The 21,916-nt window shown below is 47.5% G+C and overlaps 1 protein-coding gene across 4 annotated transcripts in view; it reads left to right on the forward strand.

The window, feature by feature from the left end:
• Nucleotides 1-21,916, forward strand: part of Galnt14 (polypeptide N-acetylgalactosaminyltransferase 14) — a 311,256-nt gene that overhangs the window by 134,566 nt on the left and 154,774 nt on the right. The window contains exon 1 of one of the 4 annotated variants that reach the window (XM_051169036.1): nucleotides 7,644-7,737. The exons of the other annotated variants lie outside the window; for them this stretch is intronic. Coding sequence (XP_051024993.1) covers nucleotides 7,684-7,737 — 54 coding nt within the window. The 5' untranslated portion in view covers nucleotides 7,644-7,683. Of the gene's footprint in view, nucleotides 1-7,643; nucleotides 7,738-21,916 lie in introns of those variants that run through there. 4 annotated transcript variants of the gene reach the window in all.

Genomic DNA, 21,916 nt, shown 5'->3' on the forward strand with positions numbered 1-21,916 from the left:
CAGGGCTCTCCCCCAAGAAAGTTGCTATCAGCTGGCTCAGTGCCCAGGGCAAGTGAGACTGATGAGTCAGGTCCAGCGGTTGGGCAGAGAAATCTTTAGGGACTGTGCGTGCCAAGGACTGCTTTCATGAGAAGCTCAGAGCTCAATCCTTTATTGTAAGGCCACTGGCATGGCTTTAACTCTGAGCACAATTTCCTGGTAACCTTTAAAACAATGGGGTTTTCTTATCAATCTGTGTTCCTTTAATAAGGGGAAGGCTGATTAAGATGGGGGCGGGCATGACTAGGTGAGTTTAGGATTGTCTACCATTATCAAGCCTAATTACCATTTCCCAAACCTTTCTGGAACTCTGAGAGTCATCCAGGAAGATCATTACCATTCGCGTTTCTTCTTTCTAATGAGCCTGAACTTTCCCTGCCACAGCTTAAGCCTGATACTCTTCAGCTGTTGTCCCTACTGACTAATGAATGTAATTGGTCCCGGGCTTTTTTCCAGCCTCCTGCTTTTAGACCCAGGTCTGTCTCTACTGAAGGCAGTCTTTTCTCAAGATCACCCTGCCCCTTCGCTTCCCTGCTGCATTCACACCCCTTTCTCCTGCCTCCTAGCTGTTTTCTTCCCTGGCTCCACCCTCTTGTTGAGCCTTATCCCAGCTCAACATGGCTCAGTTTGTAACCTGGGGCCGGTTTCCCCTGCATACACTATGCGGTGAATCTTGATTGGGTGCCTCTGCACAATTGTCCATTAGCCTTGCCTTTAACTGAGAAGCTATACACATGCACAGCGGAGAATAAATAGAAAAGAGATGCAGCTAGCCTTGCTAATGATGGGGTGAAACCCAAAGGTAATGCGATTGAGTGAGAAATGTGTGTATTTTGCTGGTGCCCAGGGAAAAGGCTGTTTAATTAGAGATGAGTAAGGAGACAAGTCAAGATTTCTGGAGACGTTGAAAAGAGACTTCTGGGCATTTTCAATGTCATTATCAGATGATTTAACTGTTTATTATTTTAAATTTGAATTTCCAACTTGGGTTTTCATTTGATAAAGGAACCTTTCCACCTTGGAGGTTTAACAGCAATGGAGATGGAAAGCAATGTCTCAGGGAGAGGAGAAAATAATTTACTGTGATAACAGAAAGGAAAAGGAGGGCAGAGACTACTGAGGGAGACTAATGACAAAGCAGAGAAACTTCTCAGGATGGCAGAAACCAACTTGAGGCAGATCAAAATGGGAGAACAGAGGCTTGAAAGAAGCAAGTGAGAGATGGTTACCTCGTAATTCAGATAAGGCCTCTTAAACTCAGATCACCATGGGGTCACCTAGTTTTATGACCTTAAACATCTTACCCGAAGAACCCTTGGTGCCTGTTTTACTCATCTGTAGAATGGGTGAAATAATGCTACCACTTACATAGTGAGAATCACACGCAATGATATCGTAATGGCAGCACGTTTTCTGCAATCTAGTGAACAGAAGCTGTAATTATTATGGGATTTTTATTTTCTAAGAAGGTGTAAATAGTAAGCCTAATCATTATTCTTCCCTCAGACCTGCTTCAGTTCCAGCTACTATCACAAGGGAATAGTATAGCGTTGTGCAAAATTCTTCATGCACCTAGAATACTTGAAAGCTTAAAGTGTTTTTGTTTGTTTGTTTGTTTGTTTATTTCGTTGTGATTTTTAGGGACGGGGTTCCTCTGTGTAGCCGTGGCTGTCCTGGAATTCTCTCTGTAAACCAGGTTAGCCTTGAACTCATAGAGATCTGCCAGCCTCTGCCTCCCCAAGTACTGGGATTCTAGGTGAGCTCCACCACGCAGGGCTGGAGCCTTACCTCCTGGTTCATATCGGCTAATCTTAGTTTACACCTGTTGCCCCAGAGCAAGGCTTCTTTTTATATTTAAAAGTTTTCCTGTTTGTCTGATGAGTTGTGTAGTTCTTTAACTAGTAAAATGGTGTTATTCCATTATTTATCCTTTCTAGGTTTTTAAAAAACCATCTATGTGTCTATATGTTTGTGGACATGTGACATGTATGGGTGTGTATACATGACACCTTTTATTCCCTTTCCATTGGCAACAGCGATTCAACAGTTCTCAACTCTGGATGTTGGTGACCTCTACCTATAGAAGCCATGTTGATTGGGCTTGTCCCCTGTAGATGTACTTGTCTCTAATAGGGAATGGATTTCCTGTAATGGCAGGCTGAGAGAATAGAAGAGTGGGGGACAAAATCCATGGAAAAGAGGCATTTCTGAGGTGTGGTGCTGTGGCTGGAGGGTGGCTAGGCATCCTTGCCTGTTACTTAACCTCACGTTGTCTGGGTCAATCACAGACCTTCTGAGTTCTGTTTTTTCCTATACAGAAAATGTGGCTAATAAGATGGACCTCGAGGGTTGGCTGGAAGGATCACATTGCAGAAGTTCAGGAAAGACCATCTCAAGTCAGGATCAGTGTTTGCTGATTACAGCAAACTGAGGGTGTGTGAGAAACAGCAGGTGTAGGTAGAGACTTGCCCTGAACCTTCTTATGCCTGAGCATGGCTCCTCTAGAGCAAACCCAACTGTCAAGCCAATTTTCTGCAGGATGTTTTCCATATGGGAGCTCAGCAGTGGTATGGGAGAGGAGACTAGACTTGACGCACGACCAAGGTAGGATGTTTGCCTGCACCCTCCCCTCTCCCCTGTGTAGATAATTTCTAAATCTGTCCGGTTTGGGGGTATCTTCTCCTTTTCCTTCATATGGTAGCTGTGCACAGGATGCATTTGTATGCCTCTTCTTGGGTGAACCTGTCTGCTGTCAGCTTATTTCTTATACTCGGCCCTCAAAGGCGGAGCAGTTGTTTCCCCCACACTTTCAGGAGACACCTGACTATAATGAATGGTCAACAAGAGGAGAATCACTGAACAGGGCAGCTCTCTAAGAAGGCGTGTGCAGTACCACATCTGTGCTCCCTGCTACCAATCATCTTCTTGGCCCTTCCAACTGTTCTTTGTACACAGTGTGTTCCAGTGCTGTGGGTGACTCGGGTTCGCTCTAGTTAAGACCACTATAGATAGTCAGTAGATGAGCGGGGCCTTGTAGTCAAGAAGTACTTATTGAAGTAAGTGTCAAGCATCAGGCTAGGCTTAGAGGATGCTGTGCTGCACAATTTTAAAGTGCATCCAATCTGCAGCCCCTGGCAGCCTGTGAAAAATGATAGCTATGAATGTGGACCAATACCAAATCATAAACTTGCTTAAACTATCATGAGATATTTTGGAGAAGGGCATCTTTAGTTTGAAATTCAGTCATTATTTCTCAATGATGATGACCTGTGTAGTTGATTTTATCATGTTATGGTATCCAAAGTTTGGACACTGGTTGCAAGGAGCTCAGTTGCTGTATCTCCAGGACATAGGGGTTGCTGACATGGTCCTCTATAGATATTTTCTCTCTAACTCATGCTTATGCATTTAGAACCTGTCATAAAGCAGAATGGAAAAAGTTTCCCTACCCCCAACCTTCCAGTGCTGGGAGTGGAGTGAACTGAGGGCCCAGTGCACTCCAGGCAAGCACAGTACCACCGAGATACATCTACAACCCTAAAGTGGGTCTTCTTACTGTGGGCTCTGGGCTTCTGCCAGCCTTGAAGTGAAGTCATGTTATTCAAATGGAATATTTGTGATTCAATAATCAATTCAATAACAAAAGGAAAAGAAGCTCCCTGCCAGTCTTGACAGAGTAAATCGTCCTGAAAGCAGATGAGCAACAGCTCCTAATAGCTCTTGTAAACACACTGTCACTCCCAGGGCTGGGCCCTGGCCAGCAGATGCTCTCCTGACTCCTCACTGCTTCTGGGAAGTGCCTAATATCCAGCTGTGACATGCATTCTGCATCAGTCAAGAGATACTTTTCAGACCTCTAGTCTCCAGGACCCAGAGATCATTTCTGATTGTTTCCGGCTCACTCCACAAACCTTTTAGGAGGCTTCCAGGTAGCTGGAGGCTCAAAGCTGTATGAGGCACATTTGCATGTGGAAGATGTACAGGGGATGGTCAAGGGAGGAGGGTCCCTGATGTGTGCAGGGTTTGACATGTGATATGGTCAGTGTTTCCTGTGTCTTCCCCCTGTTAAGCTCCATTCAGCGGTAAGGAAGCTAAGGTATGCAGAACAATGACTTTTTTCAAGGTCACGCAGCTGAGAGTTGGATCCAGGGCTGACCCTGCACAGTAGGACCACTTACAAATCTCTTTCATGGCCTGCATGCAGATGTGAGGACCCACGCCAGGAGCCCTGAAGCCCAGCACAGTAGTGCATGTCTGACATCCAACATTTCTGTGGCAAGACGGGGAGTGGAGACAGAAGAAAGCTGGAGGATCATCTAGCCTGGTTGTAGGAAGTTGCAACCAACAAAGAGACCCTGTCTCAAACATGGCAGGGAGGCAGAATCTGAGAGTCAAGGTAGTCCTCAGGCCTTGAAAAGTGCGCCTCCGCACTTGCTACCTTCTCCCCTGTCTCCCAGCCATATACATCATATATCTCCACCCGCACCCCACACATAGGTACGTTTCAACAACGCAACAACAGCAACACAACAGCAGCAACAGCTTCTGTACACTTTATATTCTCCAGTGAGCTTCCACCCTCCCTCTATTTCTCTTTCATATCGGGGTCATTCCTCATGCCCACTGACCTCTTCCAGAACCCCCGACTCAGGCAGCTGGTGCCAATGTAAAACTATGTCCTGAGAACTTGCACCTAAATAGAATGCCAATGGAATAGAAGGACCTTCCAGGAACAAAGCACAGGGCCTTGCCTGGCAGTGGAGAGCCTTACTGAAGCTTCTGTCATCTCTCTCCTGTAGTTAAACTGATGTCTCTCTCTTCTTTTGCCCACCAGAGGCCCATGAGCCTTTAAAATGTGAATCAGACCAAACCCACTCTCAACCTTACAGTGGCATAGTCCTCTTCAGGCCTCTAGGACCAAGCATGAGCTGGCACCTCCCTCTCTCTCTTCTTTCCTCCCCCCTCCCTGCCCACCCGCTCCGATTTCATCTCTTCCTGGTCTTCCTTTCAGTCTGTCTACTCCAGCCCCATGGGATTTGAATTCATAGCTCATCCCCTCTCCCCAGGGAACTGTAAATGTGGGTCCTAAATTTATCTTATTTAGAAGTTCCTTCCCTTGTGTTAACCCAAGGGTTGCTGTCCCTTGTTTCTCTAGTCCTCAAAACTGCTCTTGCTTCATAGTGGAGGCCCTTTATCCACCTCTGTGCTAGAACACAAGCTCCATGAAGGCCAAGTCATTGCGGAGTTAATGCACCATGGCATATGCCCTGCCACCCTGCCCCCCATCCCTCACCCTGTCTAGAGCAATTCCTACATGTAGTTGGCGTACAACGAAAGGTATCTTTATTTAAAGGACATCCTTACGAATACCATGTTTGGAGCCCATGAAAATTTCCAGGAATGACGTCAAGTTGCTCATGTCATCTGGACCTCATGAAAATCCTGTGGAGGGAGCCCTATTGGTATTTCTATTTTACATAGATTGGATACACCTCTTAGCTACTGTCACAAGGCTGGTCAGTATTGGAGCTGTTTCGATCCGGTTCAGAAGCCTTCTAATCCTCTTCCTGCATGACCAGTCACTGCCATCACTCCAGCAAGGAGGAGGAGGAGGAGGGTTTGCTTGGCTTATCCTCTTTTGGACTCTGGTATTTTGCAGATATTAGATGTTTCTTTGCCTGTGTTATCTTCTATATTCAGAGTGCAGCTGTTTAAAAGCCAATGTGTTATGTATGGAGAGAAGAGTGTAGGAACAGAATGCAGACAGACAATTAACAAACCCAACACAGAGCAGAGAGGCTAGGTGTGGTCACACCAGGAGCAGCACTAGGCTTGGAGTCTGCTGGCTTGTGACACTGGTTAGGCACACCGCTACACAGTGTCCTACCACACATCTTCCCTTATTGTCCCCCTAGCTAAGGGGATGTAGGGGAAGAGGAAATTCACTGTGCTAAGGGATCTTATTGAAGGACTGTTTGTGTTGTTGTCTTGAGACCAAATGTTTTATAAACCTCCTTCACTCCAAGTGTCCTGGTATGTAAGACCAATGGGGCAGGGGCTGAGGAAGGATGACATTCCTAAGTGGATCAGAGTAAGGCTTGTGAGGGAAGAAGGGCAGAGGGTGAATGACACGGCATGGGCAGGACCAGAGGGAGGTAAGAACAGAGAGAAAGCCATCAAGAGGGTAAAGCAAAAGGAAAAGGAGTCAGGGAGAAAAGACATTTGTCATGCACGTATATGTATGTTTGATATGTGTGTGTTCATGTATGTGTATGCATAATGTATGTATGTGCATATTTATGGCAGGTAGTAGGGCTGTACACATAATTATGGTAAAGTGTGCGGGGGTTTGGGAGAGGAAGTGTCCACTCTGGGTCCACTACAGTGATCACAGTTGTGCCTCCCCCTTCCCACCCCAAATGCTCTTCTCTGGCCTGAATCTCTGTGCTTTTCTGTGTTTGTCCACACATCTTCATCTCACCTTTCTTCTGTCTTCCACTTCCCTCTTATCCTTTCTCCTCTGCAGCCTCAGTGTCCCCTGGCCAGCACCCCAATGCACATATACACCTATGGTGTCAAGTGAGTATTTCTGATCCCAGGCAGGGCAGTGTCCTAGATAGATGGCCACACAGTAGCACAGGGCCCTGGTCTTGGCTTTCACACTCTGCTCTCCTATTCTGAAATGCTTGGCGATCTTGAGACAGCCCACATTTTTGTTTTGCATTTTGCCCTATAAATTCTGTCATCAATCTTGCCCTACTGCCCAGAAACTCACTGTGGGATCTGAGGGAGCAGAGAGCTGTCAGAAGTGAGAAGAGGGTAGAGTTGTGAGGAAATGAGGGAAAGGGGGGGGGGCTCTGGTAAGCAGGACTGGATGGGGAGCAACTTAGAAATTTTGGGGCTCGGATTCATGAGAGTAGCTGATCCTAACTGGTTGAGACAAAGGCAGTCTGGGGCCACAAAGTACACAAGTTCTGGCATTGTGGTGCCCCCACTGCTACCCAGGGCAGGCTTCAGTGAAGAATGAATCAGCTTATGTTACATTACACCAGCTTCTGATGGAAACTTCTGTGCCCACTGTTGGGTTCAGATCCCAATTCTTGCCCCCTTAAGCTGCAGTCCTCTTTTATCCTGTTTCTTCCGGCTTGTGTTCAAGAACTAGATGGAAAAGGCCAGGTCCAGGGAGAACTCAGACTAATGGCAGGTCCTTTCGTGGATGACTTGGCCTCTACTTTCATTTCTCCAAGGTCAAGAAGGTCATGCTAGAGCTGTGCTAATAAAGATGCATAGCCCCAATGTTCCTACAAGCACAGTGCTCCTGCCCAAACGGGCCAGCCTCTGCATCCCTTCACCAGCCAACTTCTCAAACTTTCAAATTTGCATTTTTGCAATTAGGCAGAGGTTCTTGGGTCATCCACTGACTCAGGGATTTGGGCATTTGCTTACACACCAATATTTGCATGAGCCTGGGGAAAAAAATAAAATCCTCAGCCCTCAGAAGGTAGGATTTCGAACTAAAATAGGGAGTGTGGCTCGCAGCTCTGCCCTTGTTTGTTTCGGCTGCACTGGCTCTTGGCTGTCAGTTGCCTCTTCCCCCAGCACACTGATGAATTGCTGCGGAGCAGTTTTCCAGCTGGCAGAAAAATGGATGAGTCACAGGGGTTGTGGAGCCTAACTGCAAGCTCACTGGAGTTGGAGGTAAAATGGACAGGTGGAGGGTGCTAGTCTTCCTGACAGCGGCTCTCCCAGGATCATGAGCATCTCTCTGTCTGAAGACAACTCAGTCTGGGCAGGGCCTGGAAGGTACTGCATTTCTAGATTCCTTACAGAGGAAGAAAGGCAAGAACCTAAGTGGCTTCAAGTGACTACCCCCATAACATCCGAACCGACCCCATGGGGTCTTCCCAGAAAGCCTAATGGGTCCTGGGCTCTCAGTGACTTATGGCAAGTAGTGGGCACTGAGTGATGGTGACACAGCCACTGTGAAGCCAGAGTCACGACTTGAATCTTGGGATTCAAGTGTATACCCTGCCGTGGCATGTTGTAGTTCCTTGGGGACCTCATTCAGCTGGTGGCTTCCAGCTTATCTTTCCCATCACAGAGATGCTGGGAGGTGCTTCATGTGACTCAGGAGCATGGAGGGACTGTGGCACTGCTGCAGGTGGATTAAGCGCTTCACTTTACCTGGGTTCTGGCCAGCCTGATGCGTTTCTCTGCTCCCTGTCACCGTACCAGCTTCTTAGGGAGCCAGAGAGTCTATCACCCCCTTTGGGATGGGGGAGCTAAATGACAGCAGTAACATGGACTGAGCAGGATTAGATAAAACAAAAGAGCAATCACACACAGCAGTGGACAGTCATTTAAAAGAAAATCTGTCTCATCCCTGGCCAGAATGTCTTCAGAAGAGAGACATCTTCCAGGTGCAGGGTCGCTTTTCCAGCTGGTGTCGTGCTCTCGGGGAGCTGCGTCCCTCATGTGCTGGGGGCTTCTAGATAGCTTCAGATGAGTTCTTCTGGGGTCAAAGGTTAAGAGAGGGCTCTAGAGACAGGCTGTGTGTATCCAGACCCCAGCACAGTGTTCCTCACCTGCCTGGTGCTCCCCTGGCCAGGTGCACTGAGCACCTATATTTTCTCCTCTGTAAAAGGGGCGCTATATAAAAGTGTTTGCTTCAAAAGGCTGTTGTGAAGAGTAAATGAGGGAATATAAGCAAAGTGTTCAGCCCATAAGCAGAATGCAGCAAATGACAAATATGAAGGTTGGAGGGCAGATTCTGGTTGTCTAGTGTGGCTGAAGACAGATGCACTGTAATAAACACAGCTCCTGTCACCTTCCGTGTGTGGCCTTATAAAGAGCGATGAGAGGGCTTAATGTTATTTCTGAGATATTGACCTTCTCCTCTCACTGGCCAGGAAGGAAGATAAGGAAAATAATGATTGCATCGTCTTCATGTTTCCTAAGTGGCTTTATTGAGATATCCGCCTAAGATCCATCTGTATAAAATGTCCAGGTCAATGTAGTAGCATATTCACGGGGTCATGCCACCATCACAATATTGTAAGCCATCTTGATCCTTTCAGAAGAAAGAAAGTCAGCTTCCATTAGCACTCACTCTCTGGTCCTATACCAGACCCAGCTAGCCACCAATCTACTTCTGCTCCTGTAAATTTGCCCTGCCTGGATTTTTCTCCTAAGTAGAATTTTCTCTTATGCAGCCTTTTGATTGGCTTCTTTCATTGGGCATATTATTTTTCTGGTTCACCTATGGTATTGGTACTTCACCCATTTTTCTCTGGCAAATAATATTCCATTGTGTACATACGCACCTTACTTGTTACTTGATGAGGTAATGGGGATTTCCTTGGGCCATTTCTTTTTTTATTATGAATAATTCAGCATCCTCTGAAATGCTCCTGGCCTCATTATTGGACTCTGTCACTGTGTTCAGGAATGCTGTCAGTAGGACCTTGGGTCACTTTCAGGGTGGGGGCTGAGGAGGTGGAATGGAATCGCCATGTATCTTTGGTTGCTGATCAGAATGAGTTGGCCGCTAGGAACAGACCTCTTTTTGCTATGTCGTCTTTGTCTTCTCTCAGAAGAATCCGGTATACAGCACCTGCTGCAATGAGCACCAGAGCCTGGACCAGTGCTTCCCCTTTTGAAGGTGGACTTATTGCCCCTTTCTGGGGATGGCTTGGAGGCAAGATGTAGATCTTTCTGGAAACAGTGGCACTCTCAAGCTTTTTCTTGAGATCAGAAAGGGAGAACAGACACCTGAGGGGTGAAGCCCAAGTTCTTCTGCCTGCTTCTTCTTTGGTCTCAGACTAACCCTGTGCATTCCCAGGCTGTCTGAGTTGCCTCAGCTATGGGGTGACACTGAGCAAGTACCTCTGAGACTTAACCTTTGTCTGAAACACTGGGTTGGGTGAGTCTGCCTCACAGAACAGCATAGAGCATCCAGTGAGTGGATGCTTGGGAAGACAGAGAACTCTGTCTACACAAAGGCTTGTCCTTCGAAATGAGTAGGTTCAGGCTCCCGCATTATCCTTTGCCATAGAAACAGATGCCCCTGTCTTTGAAGCTGGGCAAACTGAGGCAGGGAAAGCAGTCGTGGGGACAGAGACAGCAGGGAAAGAACTGCCGATCCTGTGAGTTTCTCAGTATGAACAGTTGCTGGAGTGTGGCCTGCTTTCCTGGATGTGGGATTTATCTGTCCCAAACCTGCTCCAAGGAACAAAGGTAGAGACATGTGCTGCTCTCTGTATAAAGCCTGGGTGCCATGCCACAGGCCTGTCTCCATGACCCTATAGTTTCGTACTTGGCTTTTCAGGCCCCTTCCAGGGCAACAGGAACCTAACACCATTTCCTTGATCCCAGGGCATATGATCCATAGACCCATACTCTGACCCACCACAATGTGGGGAGACAGGAGTTTCCCCTATCTTTCTCCCTTTCCTCCGTAGAATGAGTCCAAAGAGAGCTCTCCCATGTGACCTGCCACTCTAGTCTCTCCCTTTTGAAACACAAAGGCATCTAAGCCATAGCAACCTGGTGAGAGGGCTAAACAGAGATGAGGTGACAGCAGATAGCATAGTCACTGAAGGGCGTGGGGACAAGGCTAGTAGTGCCAGGCAGAGGAGGGAGGTTGTAGGGTGAGTGGAAGGTTGTTTCTAGTCTCTGTCACCACACTTTCTGAGAGGACAGAGTGGATAGTATTGGTGTCTGTACCTCAGGGGCAGCATTGTGGGTGAGTGGGCCTCACCTGGCCTGGGAGAACAGTTTTCATAGTCAGAGTAGCTTTTCATTTGGTGAGATGTCCCCCTGTGTTCCTGTGGACTACATCAGGAAACTGGCACTGAGTACGCAACTAGACTCTGGAGGGCCCAGCCTGATCTTCTTCGTATCCCTGCACCTCTGCAGCCCAACCTTCCGGATGCCTTGCACCCGACTTTTCATAGAAGCTGATATTTGCAGCCGGTTTTATGTTTCCGCTGGGGTCCTGGGGATGATGATGTCTTGGCTGAGGCACACTTCATGTCCGACTCCTGTCAGCATTTCTGACAGGAAGAGCCCTCATTAAAGGCTTCCCTTGTCGGCCTCCTCCCTGCGTGCTCAGCCCAAGTGACATAAATAAGACCCTGGCTTCTCTTTCACAAGCAATCAGAGACCCTTAAAAATGCCTGGATGCTATCTCCGCCCCCCCTTCCAGCCACAGGAGCTCCCCAGGTGGCGTTGGCGAGGAATAGTTACTGTCAGAGCCCGGCCTGGTGCCTCTGGCTCCTGTCAGGCTCCTGGGCTTATTATAGCTGGGGAAGTGCTGTGATTTTTGTCCTCCACCTCTCTCCATGGTGGCACTCTGGCTCCCCTGGGCTCACAAACCAGCCGAGCTAGAGAGCTGACTTAAAGCTCTGGGCAATAGACTGTACAGACCACAACCTTCATGTCCTGGCCGTAGGAAGGGGCCCCACCATGTATGCATTGTGCTGCGGGCTGGATGTCCATGGCTACTTTATTATCTTTCCCTATATAGCAACACTATGAGTGGCATAAGGTGAGTTGGATTCAGAGCAGTTGAGCCTATTGACCTAGGTCTCAAGGCCAAAGACAGGATGAGGTACAGATTTGAGTCCTGACTTGAGGGCCAGTATCCTTGCTCACTGCATGGCTGGCTTCTCGCAGGCTGGGTGCCTGAGGGTCTGTCACAAGGCTTAGAAGTGTTAAAGCTCAACACCAAGGCTGCTTCCTGCCTTCCATCTGGCTTTTCATTTTCCTTTGGCCCCCAAGGAGGCCACAGTTACACACGTAGGATTTGCTGGACACCCAGGGGAAATCTGTGGAAGGATTTATCATAGTCTTCTGTAAAGGCATGAAGCTCCCTGGAACAATTTGAATGTGATTCCTTCTATGGCACTCCAATTCATACAGTTTTTTTTCCCCAGCATGACCTGGTGAATGCAGGTGGGCAATGCTTTTTGCTCACCCCAGCTATTCTTCTTGCTTCTTTCTGGTCTTCATCCATGCAACTCACTCACTCTCTGTCTCTCTGTCTCTGTCTCTGTCTCTCTCTCTGTTCTTAAGTGCTGCACCTTTAAAAAAAAAACATCTTAATGCAGAAAATGGAGCCCACTGACTCTGATAAGAGACCATAGCTATGATATGGGGGAACAGGTTTTGATCTGCTTACGTCAGTGTTTTATCCCTCTGTCATCTTAGCTCACTGGAAGGAGGAGAGAAGAAGAGGAAGTTGAGGAGACTCTAGGCTCCTGTGCTTTCAAGGCTCTGGACACTTAAGGCATCCTGTGTCATTAGAATGCTATTTCTTTGGTTATGTTTGTGTTCAGTGCATGTGCGTATGCACATGTGTCCAAGGGTGTGTGTACTAATGTGTGTATGTACTTGTGTATGTACATGTGTCCGTGGGTGTGTGTGCTACCTAGAGGCCAGAGGAGGATGCTTTCCTCTATTTATGCTCACTTTATTCCCTCGACACGGGGTCTCTTAATGAACAAAAAGCTGGTTTTTTAATCTTTTATTTTTTTTTTTTTTTTGCATGGCTGGCTAGCGAGTAAACCCCCAGGGATCCTCCTATCTTTGTCCAGCCTCCCTGTCCCCACCTCCAACATGCTAGAGTCACAGTATGCACAGCCGTGTACGTGATGCTGGTGATCTGAACTTGGAGCTTGTTCAGCAAGCTCTGTCACCTACCAAGTCCTCACCCTAGGCTTGGTTAGAATATAAGTGAGTGGCTAATAGTGAGCAGGATGGACGCACAGATATTCTGGAGCATGGGGGCCTCTAGGCTCATCTGGAAAGAATGGTCCGGAGGTGGGGGCTTGCTTCTGGCCTTTCCTCATCCGCCTCCCATCTGCTGAGGAGAGGCTCAGCCAGCCTGCAAAGTGTGAGTGCTTAATCTGCTGGCAAAGGAGGAGACAGATCTCCTTGTGCACATTGACGATTTCTCACTGCTCTCTCCCTTCTCAACCCAGTTTATTCTGGAGATCGATAAAGATGAAGGAAAAGTCATTCCCAGGAGATGACCTGGCTATGCACTTTTGAAAAATACACTATTCCTCTTTGCACTGGGCCCCTTGCCTTTGCTTGTTGCGTTTATTTAAAGTACAGTCATTTCCTGGAAGCATAGTGGGCTGCGGTGCTGGATTAGACAGCGCTGGTTGCTTTGGTTGGTTGGCCTTCCTGGCTGATGATCTAGGTATGGTCACATCTAGCCAGATCCAGTTCCAGACCAAAAGAAATCAAGCCCCTTCCTGCATAGATATTTTACATGTACTTGTCGATTCTTGATTTTTCTGTAAGTCAGATGAATAACAGAAGGAATTAAAGTAGACTGTGATTTTTCTCATGACTCTTTCAGTATAATCCCTTAAGCTCAATCCTATTTCTAGGAATGTGTCACAATGAAGTTGAGTACCACTGGTTTAGGGGAACCAGAGCTTGGGACAGGACAGAGGATAGGCACTATGCTTTACCCTCCTCCTGTACCCTATAGAATAGTCTCTGAGAGATTTCTCAAATAACAGAATGGTTGACCCTGGAAGGTGCTTCTCCATCTAATATTCTAGAAATATATTATCTTATCTTGCTGCCTTCATTGTTTTTGTGCCTGTGACTGGATTCCCAGGGACCAGTGAAAGCTGTGTGGGCAGAGGCATTTTTCCCCCTGCTTGATGTTTTTCTTCAAACACAGTAGGAACCTAAGGCAGATTCATGCCCAGTTGATTTCAGTTGCCATTCCCACCAACACTGAGTGTTTGTGTCTGTTGGTTTGAGAGGAGGGCAGCCATGCACCAGTCTACTGGAGGCTTCTAGATTTGTGTAGCAATTCTGGGGGTAACTCTTGCTATTTCCCCCTCTTGCACTTCATCAAAGGGACTCTTTGCCCACATGGGAGGAGAAAAGAGTGAAATTCACATTTTAAATGTAGTAGCCTCCTACGTAATTGTCTTCTGCAATCTTTTTATATCCAGGCAAAATAATCTCTTATGGCCATCAGGCAAAATTCAAATAAATTTCAAGAATTCATTGAAACCACTTTGTTTTAGGGATTGTAATAAATGCTGCCTTGTGAATAAATGAAAGCCTGTATCTTTGGGGACTGTACACCATGGGTAGTGACAGTAGATCCCTAGGGGCAGATGACAAGTCTGTAAGGTATAAGGATGATTCCCAGGAAGAAGGCAAACACACTGTAGACTGGTTCACAATAACTTTGTTATTTCTTTTTAAGCTTTTTATTCGTTCTTTGTGAATTTCACGCCATGCACCCCAACCCCACTCACCTCTCTATCCCCTCATACCCACCTTCCACCCTTGCAACCTCTGCCTCCCCTGCCACTCCCAAAAAAGAAAATGAAATCTCATCATCCAAACTGTAGTGTGTCACAGTGCGTCTCACAGTATTACCCTTTTGTCCTCAGATCTTTACTTGCAAACGTTCATTGCGATGGGTCATTGGTCTGGTTCCAGGCCTCTGGCTTCTGCTACATTATTGTCAATGCTGCATCCTCACTGGGACTCCTCCTGGGTATCTTGTTGTTGCCCTGTGCCATAGAGGTCCTGAAGCTCCTCCTCATGCTTTAGCAGTTCATAGATGGGTCAACTCAAAGCCTTGGATCTGGGCCTGGGAGGTATATGAGCTGGTACACCTACCAGCTCTCCCATACCCACACCATTGAGGGAGCTCTCCAGCACTGCCCGGGCTAGCTCATCCAATGCTGCAGCCAGCAAGGGGCAGATATAGCTCCCCTTTTCTCTTGCTCTCATGGCCAACGTACCTCCCAAGTGCCCAAGCAATCAGAGCCAGTTATACTGTGCTATCCAGGCAAGGTATAGGGCCTACTCTCCCAAGTGCCGCAGCAAGCAAGGGGCTGGGCCAGCTCTCCTGCTCTCACACCCTTGCGACCGGCTCACCCATAACCCCACAACCAGGGCCAGCTCCACTTTGCTATCTAGGTGAGCTACAGGGGCCATTGCCCAGAGCACTGCAGCAGGTGAGGGACAGGGACAGCTCTCCCACTCTCATGACACCCATGGTGCCCAGGTGATGGGTGGGTCAGTTCTACAGAGCCCTCAGACATTAACATGGCAGCTAGCAGCAGTCCTGACCAAAGACACCTACCTGGCCTTTGGAGGTAACAGACTCTTGCTGCTGCAGGGCCACAGAGCCAGGCATTGGCCTCCTTGGCAGCACAGGCTAGGACTTCACCATGGCCTTAGGTGGCATCGCTAGCTACTCACATCAGGCTGTTCCTCACTACTCTCCAGTCTCCAGCTTTGCTGCTGTTCACTGGGTTCACATCCTTCTACTTCCTTGCTCATCTTAGTGGCTCTGGGGTCTCTGGGTGTCTGGGGTCACCTCAGGAGTGTTATGCCCCACTCATTCAGTGTGGCACCAGACAGGGTTGTCTCAGGTGTGGTCTGCCTGCTTGGGCCTGTGTGTGTGTGTGTGTGTGTGTGTGTGTGTGTGTGTGTGTGTGCGTGTGTGTGTGCGTGTGTGTGCGTGTGTTTGTGTGTGGTGGGTCATCTCACCTCAAGCTTGCTTCCTGCCTGTGCTGTGTGGCACCAGGTAGGGATGACTTTTTTTCTTAGAGGGGAATAAAAGTGGACTTCAGAGGTAAAGAATAGATGAAAGAGCATTCTGAAGAGTTTGTGTCCAAAAGGGGAAAACTGATAGTCAATGTCCAGTATTAGAAAAACATTGCAATGGCATTTTAGAGCATGCACATTGCTCTAGGATTTCACTTAACCTAAGAGATGGATGCCAGAGGTATTTGTAAGTGGAGTCAATTAGCCCATCAATGGATGCAATGGTTGAGAAGAAGATGTCAAAATTTGAGGCAAGAAACTTGCTCTAACTTGGGGTTGAGTGAGAAGGAATCTTTGACATGAGACATGGCACCAAGGCTGTGGGACACCAATGGGGCATCTGGCAGCATTGAGCTCAGGATATAGGTCTGGCTAAGGCTGAACATCGACTACTTGGGTACAGATGAGCAATCAGGACTGGCCTGAATGGTAAAGTGGGGCATGTGGTGGGACTCACAAGCCATTGAAAAAAAAAAAGGAAAGAAGTGGGAAGCTCAAAGGGAAAGCAAAAGGGAAAGCCTCCTGGAAGAAAGTCTGGTATTCTCCAAGCAGCCTCCATCAGCCCTATGGCAACAAGATGGATCACCCTGCCACAACCCGGGCTGAGAAGTGTAGGGACTGGGTGGATGGATAGAAAAAGACACAGGGCCACCATACTGAGCCAGGTGGCTCTACAGAATTGGCTGTCTCCAGGGCTGGCATAGGCTTCCCTTAGAGAGAGGTGACCTGCTGGGTCCCAAGCACCGGAACTAATCAGGAGAGCTGTTTAGCTTAAACACATCACCCCAGCTGTGCCAAGCCTGGGCCCCGGGTGTCACGTTGACAGCAGCCAGCCCATTAAAGGTGCAGCTAGGCTGGTGAGGCACGGTTCTGAGGAGGTGCCATTAACAGCACTTAATAGCAGGATTGTAGTTAATGGTTAGCAAATGTTTTATGAACAGGTTCCCTGTACTCCACGAAGGCTGATTCAATTTACTCAGAATGGATTTGCTTTCCTCTTCTTCGCACACGAGTATATATCAGTTCCTTCTCTTGACAGAAGGGCTTTTTCTCTGATAGGAGCCGGGCCTGCATCAATCAACTTTAAGAGGGGTGGGTCCTGTGCCATGCTGGTCTTCTTTAAGGTAACTGTTGGTGATCGCTACCTGTGTGTCTGGGGACTAAGTGCATTGTTGACAAAGCAAACGCCCAGACACTGGGCTGACTTGCTTCCTGTGAGCAGAGAAAATTCTAGGAAGGCTGTGAGATCTCAAAGATTCTATACAGTAAATTAGAGAAAAAAATTCCTCTGGCCTAGGTCGGCCTTGGTGTCAGGCCTGATCACAACTCTGGCCTCCTCTTCATCCCTCAACAAACTGTTTAACCTTTCTTCCTCTGGTCTCCTCACCTGTGAAGTGCAGCTAATAACATCTGTCTTCTTCTGGGGACACAGTAGGAATTAATGACCATGAAGCATTTAAAGGACTGGGAAGGGAGGGGCTTGGGGTGGCGTCAATATTAAGGGTTTAGAATGAGCCAGGAATTTCCATTGCAAGGACAGGGGAAGCATAGCCTGCTGCTGCTATGGTAGTCATATGGCTTCTATCTTATATATTGTAAACCTCGTGGCTTATAAACCACAGGGATATTTCTCACAGTCCTAAAGGCTGGGAAGTCCAAGATCAAGGCCATTGGTATTTAGAAAGAGCCCACTTCTGGATTACATCACTCCTCCTTGCTATATCCTCATATGCTGGAAGGGGCAAGGGCTCTAATATAGGACATCTATTAAAAGGGTACTCATTCATTCATGAGTGGCCTAATGACCTTAAAAGCCCCGTACCTCCTAACCTAGGGAGAAGAAGGATTTCTACATATCAATTTTGAAGGATTAAAAACATTTAGATTATAGTAGGCAATGTCATTTAATGATATATTAACTTGAATTTCAGATAGCATTTGTTTAGGGCAATTTGACATTTGAGGGTTGGTAGGTAAAACATGGGACTTTCTGCTGAGAGTTAGAAACATGCTGTGTTTTCTATTTTTAACCCAAGAAGATAGAATGGTGTTTTTGTTTGTTTGTCTATAAGTTGTTCATATGTTTGTATAAGTGCACACAACAGGACCTATATGTAAAAATATGCATGGATGTGAGTTTAGAGGCCAGTAGTAAATGTCAGGTGTCTTTCACAGTTTATCTCCAGCCTGTGTTTTAAGACAGAGTCTCTCACTGAACCTGGAGTTCACTGGTTTGACTAGATGGGCTGGCCAGCAAATCCTGAGGACCCACCTCCTCTGCATCTCCACTGCGGATACTACAGCTCATGCTGCCATGCCCAGCTTTCATGTGGGTGCTGTGGACTCTGAACTCAGGTCCTTTTACTTGCTTAGCAGCCACTTTACTTACTGAGCCATCTCTTTAGTCCCTTATCTCTGCATTTTTAACTGAAATTATTTCCATTAAAAGACACAACAAAGCTGCATATGCCCGGTCACTGGAAGACATGTGACTATATCTTTTCAATGCCGTTTCTACTTCTCAGTGGAAGGACTTATTTCTCTACTTCCCAAATTCGGGGGTTTTGCTAGATCGTTTATATCTTTCATCTCAGGTCTTTTGTTGGGAAATAATTTGAGTCATTGCCTAGAGAACTTGAGAAGGGCGCCTAGTTAGGATACTTAGCAGTGTGTGGCTTTGGATGAATCTCTTAATATCTCAGAACCATTTTCTATCGAAAGAAAAATAAAGCTGTGTAATAAGACCTACTTGACAACGCTGTGCAGAGCCAATGCGAAATTGGATATAAACCTGGGCACGTGTCAGATAAGGAGGTTTATTGCCAAGATGGAGAAGGAAGTGGATGCAGAGGGAATCCACAAGCCACCCTCCTTCCTCTAGGTCAGCTCTTACCTCCTCTCTTCTGTGGAGAATGGCCTGCCGCCTGCAGAACACACCAGCGAGTCTTCTGTCCCACCAGAAGATCGCCTCCCCATTCTACAGAGTTACCCTGCAGGCTCACCAAGGGCTCATCTCTGGACCAGGCACTCTGCTCAACCCCTTCCCGAATTATTGCCACACCCAGTGTTCACAACTCCCTCCCACCCCCCGTGAGTCTCTTCCATGGATGAGGAGCCTAAGGTACTTGTTGAAGAGCACATGGCTAGTTAGTGTCATATGGCAGTCATATCAGAAGGGGCCCTGGCGAGAGATGCACACGTGGAAGGTATGAGTGCGAGAGATGGAGCAAAGCAGCTTTATAAAAGCATTGTGGGTAGGGAAAGGGAACCCCTTAGAGCCCAGCCATGGCAGGAAGCAGGTACCACTGAAGCTAGTAGACAGGACAAGGAATGGTGATGTGGAGCAAGGATGGAGCTCAGAGCCTAGCAGGAGCCAGAACTGCCAGGAAGAGGCAGGAAGTAAACAGCCCCAGCTTTTCTCTACACATTGCTCAGGTCTTCCTCGGTGCCTCTCATTGACTAAACCTCACCCTAAACTACAGGGCAGATACCCAGGTCTCCGGTTTGTAGTGGTTAGCACCTGGAGGAAGCCAAAGACCTGTCCCTAAGGTGGAGAAGGGGCAAACCCAACCCAACCAGACAACAGGTTAGGTTTCAGGTGTGCTAGGCATCAGGGTAGGGACCTGCGCATCTCCCCAAGCAGACTCCATGCTCCGTGCTCTCAGGTAGAGGATAGTTTCCAGGTGAAGACAAGGCCTAGGAAGCACGCAGTGAAGCTCTCCATGAGTCCCTTCCCCCAGAGACAGGGGAAATGGACAGTGCTTGTTTGTGCAGCCTGATCGAGGAGTTCCACAGCAAAGCTGCAGCAGCAAAGGCCCAGGCTTTCCCTTTATAGCTACACTGCCGCTGTCGCTGGTTGGTTGTTTATCTGTTTTTCGGGACAGGGTTTCTCTGTGTAGCCTTGGCTGTCCTGGACTCGCTTTGTAGACCAGGCTGGCTTTGAACTCACAGAGATCTGCCTGCCTCTGCTTGGTTGCTTAAATGAGCTTAGTGCAGAGCTAGTTAGACCTCACTAGCCACATTGAAATCATATGCAACTTTATTTTATTTTGTCTGCAGTGCTGGCCATGGTCCTTGCTAGGCAGGCTCTCTGCCAGTGAGCCACACCCCTAGCCCACTGTGGATATTTTCAAAAGGTTTTTATTCACCTTGTTACCACCTTGAAGCTATTATTAGACCCACTGCCAGCTGTTGTTTACGGCATTAATGAAGGAACACTGCCGATTACTTTTGTTACACGTTGTTTCCAGTTCTTTGGTGGTTTTACAGGATGTGTACAATGTATTTAGATCACATCTACCCTTCACTCCCTCTCTCTAACTTCTCCTGGAACCCTGCCCCTTAAATTCCTCTCCCAATTTTTTACTTCTTCGAATAACCCGTGATGGCTAGTTTCATGGCAACTTGATACGAGCTAGAGCCATTTGGGAAAACAGAACCGCAACTGAGAAAATGGCTTCACTGGGTTGGCCTGGCTTGGCACAGGCAGCAAGCCTGTGGTGCATTTTGACTGAGGATGGATATGGGTGGTCCAGTTCACTGTGAGAGATGCCACTCTTGGGCTGATGGTCCTGGGTGCTATAAGAAAGCAGACTAAAGAAGCCATGAGGAGCAAGCCAGTAAGCAGAGTTCATCCGTGGATTCTCCACCAGCTCCTGCCTCCAGGTTCTCACACTGAGTTTCTGCCATGACTTCCTTAAGTGATGACGTGTGACTTGAGAATTGTAAGATGAAATAAACCCTATCCTCACCAAGTTTCTTTTGGTCATAACATTTTCATTACAGTAACACAAACACTAACTAAGACACAATCCAGTAGCGCTGCCCAAATGCACATGGACGTAGGGCCATCCAGTGGAGCTTGGACAACCTACCACGGACCACATCCCTGAAGAAAACTGATTTACTCTCTCCCCAAATTCATCAACTGCTAACGGGCTCCTCAGCTAGATTCAGAATCTCTCAAGTTGACTGGTTTGACGTTGTTGTGTTTTCATGAGTACAGTGGTCCTGCCATGTCCAGAGCACACTGTTTAGCAGGGATTCTCTACAACCTCTGGCTTTTACAGCCTTCCTTCTTCCAGGATGCTCTCTAAACCTTGAAGGGTATGTGTGTGTGTGTGTGTGTGTGTGTGTGTGTGTGTGTGTGTGCATATGTGTTTGTATATATATGAGAGTGTGTTTGTATCTGTGTGAGGTGTGTGTGTGTGTGTGTGTGTGGTGGGGCCGGGGTAGAGAGGGAGATACTACTTAGGACTCAGCACTCCGCAGCCATTTCTCTTCTGCACTTTGAGCAGCTGGGAGTCTCCAGAGACAAGAACCATAGATGCACTAATCTGTGGGTATAAAATTAGAATGTCGATGGCCATTTGCATTATTATGGGTTTTTACAAGATGGTTGGAAATTTCTGTTTGAGTACCATAAGCTTCTCAAACCACAGACCCACCACCTGCTCTCAGATCTCTGGAATCAGAATTTTGGGGAGCTGGGGGCCTGAATGTGCTTCCTATTCCTTGAACGATTTGGGAGGTAGACCGAATCTCTGCTGTAGAATGTCCACATCCCATGGCTTTTTAATTTGACCCCAAGTTCAACATTTTAATTGAATGTTCAACAGCTCATCTAATCTCTAAACCAAGCCACACACTGGCTAGATTGAAAGTACACGGACCAGGAGAGCCACAGCACACAGCGCCATCCAGGTCTCCTCTTACACAGGGCCAATAGAAGTAGAGGTCACTGTGTCATGCTGGGCAGCAGTGACTGCTTCTCTCTTGCTGAATCACTTTCTATCAGGGAAACAAAACAACCCGATGGTACCAATAGGATTTTCCTCTGCTTCCATAGAATGTGAAAAAGTAAGGATTCTTCCTTCTGTCCCCTTCAGGTAGTCACTCGAGGGTTCCGTAGATAGGCCTGGCTGGCAGGGAGCCTACTCAAAGCCCTCATGTCATTATAGCCTCATTGCCCTGTGTGGGTCAGAGGCTCAGACATCAGGTTCCCGGGACATGCCAGGGCTCAGAGATCAGATAATGGCATAATGGCACCTTTGGCCTTGGCAGCTGCTGTCTCTGCTAGGCTGGATGGTTCTGTTTTGACCCTGCGGTTTTGCGTGGCCAAGGCCAGGCATTTGATCAAGTGAAATGACAGGACTGGGGTTTTATACGGCACCTTTAATTTAGGCTGTCCAAAGGTCAGAGCTTCCAAAGGGATAAGTGTTCATGTCATTTGCGTCTTTTAGAGTCCAAGAATAAATGAAAAGTAGTACACTGGTGC

The sequence above is a fragment of the Acomys russatus genome, chromosome 1 (assembly GCF_903995435.1).
Source record: "Acomys russatus chromosome 1, mAcoRus1.1, whole genome shotgun sequence".
NCBI classification, from domain to species: domain Eukaryota; kingdom Metazoa; phylum Chordata; class Mammalia; order Rodentia; family Muridae; genus Acomys; species Acomys russatus.